Raw genomic sequence first — 10,000 nt, forward strand, 5'->3', positions numbered from 1 at the left:
AGGCCGTAGATATTCAGTTGAAAGCAATGTGTGGCGAGGAACAACAAGTAAATCGCGTCTATCATAAGGAAACCGCTGACCAATACAAGAGTCGTGGAGGGAAAAGCAGGTGTTACCGGTGTGACAGAGAAGGTCATTTCAGTCGTGATAGATGTTGCCCAGCGAGAAACGCGGAGTGTCAGAAGTGCCATAAAATAGGGCATTTTGCCGCAGTTTGTCAAACCAAAAATGTATCAAGCCAGGAAAACTTTTCATCCCTGGGTGTGTGAAAAAAGGGGAAGTTTGGTGTGAACTCAATTTGCGAAAGCACGTCCGGAGCTAACAGCGACAACGATGAGTATGCATTCACTGTAGAGAGTGGAAACATAGGTGGGATGGTAACTGTTCAACTTGGAGGTGTATCTGTGGAAGTGCTTATCGATTCTGGTGCGAGCACTAACGTAATTGATAAAAGGACATGGGAAGAGCTGAAATCCCAGAAAATCAAATGTAAATCCCAGAAATGCGATCGGAAGTTGTATGCTTATGGGTGTTGTGAGCCTCTGAAAGTTATCGGTTGTTTTGAGACAACAGTAGTCCTGTGCAAAAGTGCCTGTGAAGCTGAATTTGTAGTGATTGAAGGGAAAGGACAGCCATTGTTGGGCCGAAAGACAGCAACTGAGCTCGGGGTTCTCCAAATAGGAACTCCCATAAACATGATAAGCAGTGACATTGTGGAAGAATTTAAAGAATGTTTTCAAGGTGTGGGGAAGCTAAAAGGGTACCAGTTAAAGTTGCACGTTACAGATGATGCCACTCCTGTGGTACAGCCCCTGCGCAGGCCACCATTCAGTCTAAGAGACAAGATTGAGAAGAAATTGGATCAGCTGGAAAGCATGGATATCATTGAGAAAGTTAACAGCCCGTCTTCATGGGTCAGTCCTGTCGTGGTTGTTCCAAAACCCAACGGGGAGGTGAGACTTTGCGTGGATATGAGGCAAGCGAACTGTGCAGTTGAGCGTGAAAGGTACCCTATCCCTACCATCAACGAAGTGCTTCAAGACATGAACCGCAGTAAAGTGTTCAGCAAGTTGGACTTAAGGTGGGGGTACCACCAAATTGCATTGTCAGAAGAGTCTCGTGAAATTACAACATTCATTACACACAAAGGCCTGTATAGGTATAAGAGACTAATGTTTGGAATATCATCAGCCCCAGAAAAGTATCAACAGGTCATTCAGCAGACGTTGCAAGACATTGAGGGAGTACATAACATCTCGGATGACATCATAGTGCACGGTGCGACTCAGGAACAACATGACGAGCGACTGCGAAAAGTGATGATGCGCCTACGTGAACGGGGCCTTACCCTTAACTTGGAGAAGTGCCAATTTTCCATGAACGAATTGACATTCATGGGCCATGTGCTTTCCAGCCGTGGGGTAGGAGTGGCGGCAGACAAGGTGAAAGCGGTGGTAGATGCAAGAGAACCCGAATCTGTTTCTGAAGTCAGGTCATTCCTCGGTCTGGTGAATTACAGTGGAAGATTTATTCCAGATCTCGCAACTCTCTCAGAACCGCTTCGAAGGTTGATGAAAAAGGGTGCTGAGTTTAAATGGGGACCCTCCCAAGCTGCAGCCTTTCAGAAGATGAAAGAAGAGTTATCCCGAGCAGAAGTTCTAGGATACTATGACAAAGAAGCTGTGACACATGTTATTACTGATGCAAGCCCAGTGGGGTTGGGTGCTGTGCTTGCCCAGAAACAAGGAGATGAATTCAGAGTGATTATGTATGCTAGTCGCAGCCTTACTGACGTTGAACGCAGATACAGCCAAACTGAGCGAGAGGCGCTAGCCATCGTATGAGCATGCGAGCGCTTTCATACTTATTTATATGCAACCAAGTTTCTCCTTATAACAGATCACAAGCCGTTGGAAGTTCTGTATTCCAAGAAGTCAAATCCCCCAGCGCGCATTGAACGTTGGGTATTGCGCATGCAAGAATTTGATTACACAGTCAAATACAAGCCAGGCAGTGAAAACATAGCAGATGCCTTATCCAGATTGATTTGTCAGGACCACCAGCAAGGGCGGAGGATAGAGAACGTTGCGGAGGAGTATGTGCGATTCGTAGCCCAGACAGCGACTCCAAAAGCCATGACGACACGGGAAGTGGAAGAGCATTCACATCACGATAAGGAGCTCTCCGATGTCAGACAGTGCATCCGTGTTGGTGACTGGAACAACAAAGAAACAGTTCAATATTTTTCAGTAAGAGGAGAAAGTAGTTCTGCGGGGGACCCGCATCGTTATCCCCCGTAGTTTAAGACAGCGGGTACTATCTATTGCACACGAGGGTCATGTGGGGATAGTTGCCACGAAATTAAGGCTGCGAACAAAAGTTTGGTGGCCTGAGATAGACAAAGATGCAGAACGCTATGTGCGGTCCTGCCATGGATGTCAATTAGTCGGACAACCTACGCCACCAGAGCCTTTGATGCCCACTGCTCTACTGCAAGGCAAATGGCAGGACTTGTCTTTAGACCTTTTGGGGCCGATGCCACATGGGGAGTACCTGTTGGTGGTTGTTGACTATTACACCAGATACTATGAAGTAGAAATCTTGACATCAATCGTCGCGTCCCAGATCATCTTGCGTCTTGACAGAATATTTGCTGTCCATGGTCTACCTGTGAGCATAACGAGTAATAACGAACCGCAGTTCCGATCCGAAGAATTGGAGAAGTACCTTGTGGATAATGGCATTCTACACCGTAAGGTTACTCCATTATGGGCCCAAGCCAATGGCGAGGTAGAGCGACAAAACCGGAGTTTGCTCAAGAGTATGAGGATCGCACAAGCGGAAGGTAAAGATTGGAGGATAGAGCTCGTTCACTACCTCGCAACCTATAGAACAACGCCACACAGTGTTACCGGAGTCTGCCCGGCAGAGTCATTGTTTGGCCGAAGAATACGCACAAAGCTGCCAGAGTTATGCGAGAGAGCAGTAAATGATGAGGAACTACGAGACCGTGACTGGGAAAAGAAGACTAAGGCGAAGATTTATGCAGACACAAGTAGAGGCGCTCAACCTTGCGATCTCCAAGTGGGAGACCAGGTGCTTCCAAAGCAGAAAAAGTTGAACAAGCTGTCAACCAATTTTCAGCCTGAGCCTTATGAAATTGTAGAGAGAAAGGGTAATAGTGTGGTGATTCAGTCCCCGCAAAAGAGTCAGAAAGGTCAATACCACAGGAACGTGACAGAAGTCAAGAAATTTAACACAAGAGAAGAGCAACCTGATAAAAGTAGTGATCATGAAGAAGAGCCACCGGTGGATCATCATGACATGGAAGGAAGACCGCAACGAAACAGACACCCTCCGGATCACTACGGGGAATGGGATCAACAGTGAACAGTGATTATTATCTGCTCTTTAAGATTGAACAATGTTGTTGTTGCAAAGGAAAAAAAAAGTAGTATAAATGGCTTGAACCTCAAGGACAATGTTTTTTTTGGTTGAGACTGACTGCGACTTATTGATTCGAACTCAGCGTTTGGATTGTGTTTGACCACTACGGAATATGCTTTATATTCTGTAAAGAAAAGGAGGGATGTAGTGTAGGTCACGTGATGGACATACGGGATATTAGGAGAGCGGGAGAATGTTATTAGGAAGGTCTTGAGCTTAAAGGAGTCTTAAATGCGGTTGTGAGTTATCGTTAAGCACAGAATACAACAGAACCCAACAGAAGTTGTAATCTTTTATTTCAAAGTACTGCAACTCAACTAATGTCTTAGTTAACGATAACACAATAACAATAGAAATGTAAGTGAAACCCTTGCACAATTTGTTCATCTCAAACAATGTAAACTTTTTTGTTGAAAACTGAGTATGTTTTGCAATAATATTGAAAGTACTGCTGTAATTTTTGAATGGCCATATTTTAACAGGAATGTACAATAATTAAGTTGGATAAAATCAATGCCATGTACAAAATCACCAAAGCGTTTTCAGTGTGAAACATCGATGGAGAATCAAACTCTTTTGCATGACACATGAAAGTTGTTTCATGCACTTGTAGAAATTCTATTTTGCAAGAAACTGAGACAGTCATGAATTATAATGTCAAATTGATCGTTTAATTGTGTGTTTTACAGACAAATTATTACCTTTGAAAATTAAATTAAATTGTTCACAACTCAATTGTCACAGAACAAAAAGAAACTGCTCACATGGGCCAAAACTGACAACAGCGGCCAATAAGAACACATACGCTGGTTCAGCCTTGACCCGTTCACTCAATATAGAACACGCTGGTTCGAAAATACATGAATTGTGTACACTCAAAATAAGTGTACACGTCAATGGTCAGAGAAATGGGAAAACGTGTCTCTTAACTCAATCATAAATATTCATATGAACAATGTCACCTGATGTCGCGTCATGCCAGTTTGTCTAATGACATCACACATAAAAGCACATGCTTTCATTTGTTCTTGAAGTCACATGATAAGCAGCCTCTTGCTCCCTTACCTTATCTGACATTTCAGTTTCTCTGGAGCCCTCAAGATTTTTTCTGCATATACACAACACTCTCGCACTTCGGGTCTATTAAAGCTTTGCTCAGCTGACTCATTGGCAATTAGAAATAGCTTAGCTAAAAAGGCTAAAACATTGGAAAACAACACACTAAGAAAAGACTGAGACATGAAGGAGACAATGGAATAGTGTTAATCTGCAACAACCAAATCTTGGATCTGAAAAATCATACCCTACCTCTTGGACAAGAAACAGTAATAACTACATGTAGGACTAAAGAATCCAGCAAAAGAGAGAAAGGAGGACAAAAACACAATATTATATGTATATTGTAAGACAAGCGTACTATCACAAACCCTACTGTCTAGACACCTTTCACTGCAGAATAGACCCTTACCCAGTTATCCGGGAAGTGCTTGTCCACAATCTCTCTCATTTTGGCTTGCTGATTCTGCAGAATATCTGGTGCAAAAAACAAGATGACGTACAACATTGATGCTTGGGTTGCCAGAGCTGTACTACGGTGTTCAGGTAATGGGTAAGCTGAGATCTGAAAAATACAAAGGAACATCAAATAAATGATACCATCATGATGGATTTATGTTTTACTTGAATCAGTACACTGTGTACAAGCACTGTACTCTGTAAAGCCTGTTTGACCAGTTTTCTGCAATTAATGGCCTTTCAAGACAAAAATTTAAAAAAGGCACTACCAGATTAGGGTAATGAAGAGGTTAGTTTAAAATAAAGAATCAATGATGCTTGACCTTTTGTGGTGCTGTGACCTTTCATCACCTCCCTACTGATGTTTAAATTTGTCTCGCAAGGAACTGAAGGTTCGTTCACTTTCATGAGGTATTAATAAGATTTTTTCAGGATTTTTTGGGTTTAATTGGAGAGTTCAATGATTTAATTAAACTGAATTCACTACTTGCACAATCCCATAATACAACTCCATTACCCCCCAAGACTTTTGCAAAACCATCGTTTGCAATTTCTCCTGGGACATGAAAATGTCCCAAGAGAAGTCGAAAACAATGCCTATGTAGATTTTTGGGGGGTAAAAGAGGTGTATTATGGGATTTGTGCAAGTAGTGAATCGTTTAATTCAGTCGTTTTAATTCATGCAGAAAGTAAAATTAAGTCGGCTTGTCACATCAAATTTTCACATCTTCATGTTGAAACAGCGCAACATGTATTTTCGTTCCTGTATATCTCAAATTATTTTTAATTATTTTTTTCAGCAAAAGACCACTCTGTCTCCAAATATAATTTCGACAAACTCATTGTCCCCAGTGCTTTGGGTTCATGTAGTTAAAAGCTGCAAGACAGTTGAAAAGTCACTCACAGATGTCTGGCAAATTGGCTTGCCGGTGCATTAAATTATGGATTTTCAGTACACTTGTCACTGAAGTGTTGTTTGGTCACTTCAAAAGTTAATCTTGTAACTTAAGTTTACATGACACGGCTATGCGACGTGCAAAACTTCGAAAACATTCACCTCTTTGTGTTTAATAGGCCAAAAGCCAAACTTTGCATAGTCAGACGATGAGACTGTGCATGTTTTATTTTGTGACATTACTTTTCGAACGCATCATTGAACCTTTGTGATGCAAATGCTTCGGAAAGTTAATGACTTTGGTCAACGCGTTTGCGTTTGCGTTTGCGTTGAACGCAGACGCAAACGAGTTGAAGACTAGTTTGAAACGCGTTTGGTGGTTCGCTTATCTCTGAGCGGTACTGTAGGTGTATGGTGAGGTCATACATGGTGTTTTGGTGTTTCGGATGTGGTATGCATCTAGTGATTCGTTGTTGACCTAATGAATTATTAATGAGTTTAAGAAGTTAAGATAACAAACCTGATTATAAACATCATCAGACCGTAGACGGCCAATCAGCATATCAACGAATGTATCAGGTACTGAAATCCGCCTAAAGTGTGGAAAACAAAGCTCAAGATTCTCATACTAACAGTCTTATACTCCTAGTGAGAACTCCTGGGTGCTGGCTTGTACACTTTATATAACAAGAATATCTGGCCCTAATAGTTTGAAAGGTGAACAGCACTATATCTAGTTACATGTACAACCCACCCATTAATTTTAGTTTAAATTTATTGACTAGTTACTTTACACCAAGTGATGTAAAATCACTGAACAGTTATCGCATAATAACCCCCATCTGCGTTGATATTTGTCCCACAATCATTTCCATTGAAAAGAAACAGAACCAGAGCAAAAAAGTTAGTCCTACGCAAACTTACATGTAATTGAGTCATTAATTTTTATAAAAATAGAGAATCAATACACTGTGTTTACTGTAGAATAATGTACAAACCGAAAGTAATCCTCGGGATACTTTAAAGGTCTTTTTGCTCCTGGTGCCACTGAGAATCCCGTACTTCTCAGAAGTTTGCAAACATCATCAATGTTAGAGTCAACATCTGCTCTGGCAGCACTGAATATATAAAAGATTGATTATAAGCTAGGGAATAAGATTTTTCCTTTTTTCCTTTAAGCTAAGGCCAATACTATCGAGAACTTTTTCACCACTGCTCATACTGCTGGCATACAATTTTGATACCAAAATTTAGTTATCTAACATTGGATAACAGAACCAACATTCACTGAATGTTGGGAAAAGTCACTGTTGGGTCATTGATCGAGTCACACAACAATAATATAATTATCTAGAGCTACCAAACAAAAGGTGGTCAATTGACATCCCAACAATAATTTTAAGTCATGGCTATAAAATCCCAGAAAGGATTTAACAAAATTACAGTAAATGTATTTCTATTAAAAGCCTGCACCCTTGAGATTTAACATATTAATTATAGAATTCATGTTGATGTGCATCTGTTCAGTAATAGATCACAGACGACATCAAAATATGGCAAAACAAAAAATAGACAGTCAAAGACGGCATGTGTCAAGTGTTTTTACAAAGGCAGTGGGGTTGAAACAATCAAAGAATAACAATCTTTAATATATTTTATCATAACTACAACATGGATCAGTAAACAATATTGCTTGCTTTCTAAGGGAAGAGCAGTGTGGTTTAGAAACATGTGCAAGATCTATTTAGTGTTTTTAGCTATTGCAGAATTTAACTTTTCAGTATCTTTTTCAACTGAATTTCTATCAGTTATGAAAGTTGCAACATAATGCCTCTTCCCCTTTTGACCCATGGGTATAATAGGTCTAGGAGTTTGCAGCACCGTTACTGGTTAAAAGACTGTCATGTCCACTATGACATACATGTAAGTTTTAATATTAATTGCCTCTGCCACAGCTTGTATCATTATGTGATCAGCCCATGTTCCTTGCATAGACATCATTGTTAAAATATTTTTTAGCCATGACCTATCCACATTCCTTTCTATGAATCTCTTGGTTATGCTCTCTTAAAGTACTTAACAGTCCAGCAGCTCTTACTTCTAAAAAATTTATAATGATATCAGCATTACTGTACAACTGATATGATAGAGCAAATTCACCACTGGCCTCCATCAGCATCTAGAGGTCTCCATTCAGTCAACAGGTTTAATTCAACATCTCCAGATAATAAAATCTCAGTCGTACAAAGTCTGCGTAACGCGTCATGATGATGATGATGATGATGATGATGAATTTAAGAATAATTGTCACCTTGCATGACACCATGATTACAAACCTATTTTGTAACAGTTGACACAAAAATTTGGCACACAAGGTGATAGCCGACTGTTTCACTGATGTTCTTACCACATTTTGACATCTTATTCAATCTATTACTGAACAACACACGGCAACACAGAATCTATTTGTTTTATATACATGCAATAAAGAATTAAGACTTTTTGATCCTATGCATCCGTCCCCTACCTGTAATAAAGCACAGGTGAGAACCAATCAAAAGGTGTCTGTTATTGAGCTTATTGTACAAATAAAAATAGTCACATTATTAAGGAATCAAGATTACAAAGCCAAGCCACAAATGTTGTACTAATTGGGGAGACCACATGTCAACTTAAGGACAGTGCCACCTAAGCAGAAACATATACTAGTACATGTACATGTACATATCTTAGTTTGGGTCATTGGAATGTGAAATGAAAAAAAGGGGCAACCATTCATTTTTCGTAGATACATGTAATTAGATTTGTTTTGGAAGGAGTGGACATTATTTTAACGTTTTGCTTGAACAAAGAAACGGAAAATTTTTCACACAGTTTTTACAGTACAAATGTTTATTTACAGTAAAACAACAGGAACATCAAAGATCTCTAAAATGAATAGCAAAGTGCAACCAAATGATTCTACGTGTATATTAATGTGTTTTTAATAAAATTAAAAAAAAAACATGAAGACAGCCATTTTTGATCCTAACAACCCTCCTCTGTAGTTAATACTAAAAAGCACCTTTGTCAATTTTTTTGCCGCCCCCAAAAATTAAACCCAACTTCAACAGGTCTGAAACTTTCATTTTATATAATAAATGATAGGGGTCAACAAACAAATTATTAAATTTAAAGCTAAATTGGGTTTTTTCAACGTTTTGTGGATTGCTTTTTGCAATTTTGTCACTCCCCTCCCAGGTGAATAAAGAAATTTGACCTGTTTTTGTGTTGCACTCTGGGATATAATTTCACTATGGCGACAACAAGTACACACAAAGAAGAAAGTTCTTTCACTTTTTGAGCAGATATTTTTTTTATTCTGTGGGAAGATTGGATATTAATTTTTTTTGGAAGTGGCTCTTAAATTAAGTGACCAGAGTAACATTGCAAGGATATTTGGAGTGAGGAATGTACGTGATTTTTGTCGTACGCAGCAATGGAAACCAACCCGTACTGTGCTGAATCGAAGTGATCACCTATCTACTTGCATTGTCAATTGTTTCTTGTGCATGTGGTGAGCTTACTTGCCTTTGAAGGCCTTTTGAAGCCCACTAAAAATTAATTCGTTCACTAATTTCAGTTCAGTACCTACGTCTGTTATTGGACGCCCCTCAATCATTTTTCCAAATTTTGTTGGTCTTGGCGGTAGCCAATTGTACGGAAAAAAAAGACAATAAATGCTTGCCTCATGCTTCATGGTAATTTTTTGCACAATAATAATAATAATATTATTGAACTGGATGTATTGAACCCAGACCCAGTGTGGTTGTCTTCGAAGAATTTCCTACATTTGGTTTTTCTTAATTTCAACTTATATGTGTGATAAATAGCCCTGTTTCATTGTTGAGTAGTGGACATAATAAAGATGGCTCCATTGAATTACCAGTAATTTCTTCTGCACCATCCATTTTGTCACTCCCCTCTATTTTTGTTTCTAGCTTTTTCAATTTGTCATAGAGACAACTGTTCCATTACAATTTCTTTTTTTGGTCTTTTGCTAAAAGACACATGTGTTTTGCACTGCAACCAAACAAATCTTCCAAGGCATTTTGATAAAAAAAATCAGAAAAATAATTTTACTTGAAAAATATAAGGTCAGCC

At 39.3% G+C, this 10,000-nt stretch overlaps 1 protein-coding gene across 1 annotated transcript in view; it reads right to left on the reverse strand.

Moving 5' to 3' along the window:
- LOC138045898 (WASH complex subunit 5-like) overlaps window positions 1–10,000 on the reverse strand; it is a 47,366-nt gene that overhangs the window by 31,953 nt on the left and 5,413 nt on the right. The window contains exons 5-7 of the mRNA XM_068892531.1: window positions 6,856–6,975; window positions 6,378–6,450; window positions 4,916–5,068 (exon numbers count right to left, since the gene is read on the reverse strand). Coding sequence (XP_068748632.1) covers window positions 4,916–5,068; window positions 6,378–6,450; window positions 6,856–6,975 — 346 coding nt within the window. The remainder of the gene's footprint in view (window positions 1–4,915; window positions 5,069–6,377; window positions 6,451–6,855; window positions 6,976–10,000) is intronic.

This window comes from Montipora capricornis, chromosome 4 (assembly GCF_036669925.1).
Source record: "Montipora capricornis isolate CH-2021 chromosome 4, ASM3666992v2, whole genome shotgun sequence".
NCBI classification, from domain to species: Eukaryota; Metazoa; Cnidaria; class Anthozoa; order Scleractinia; family Acroporidae; genus Montipora; species Montipora capricornis.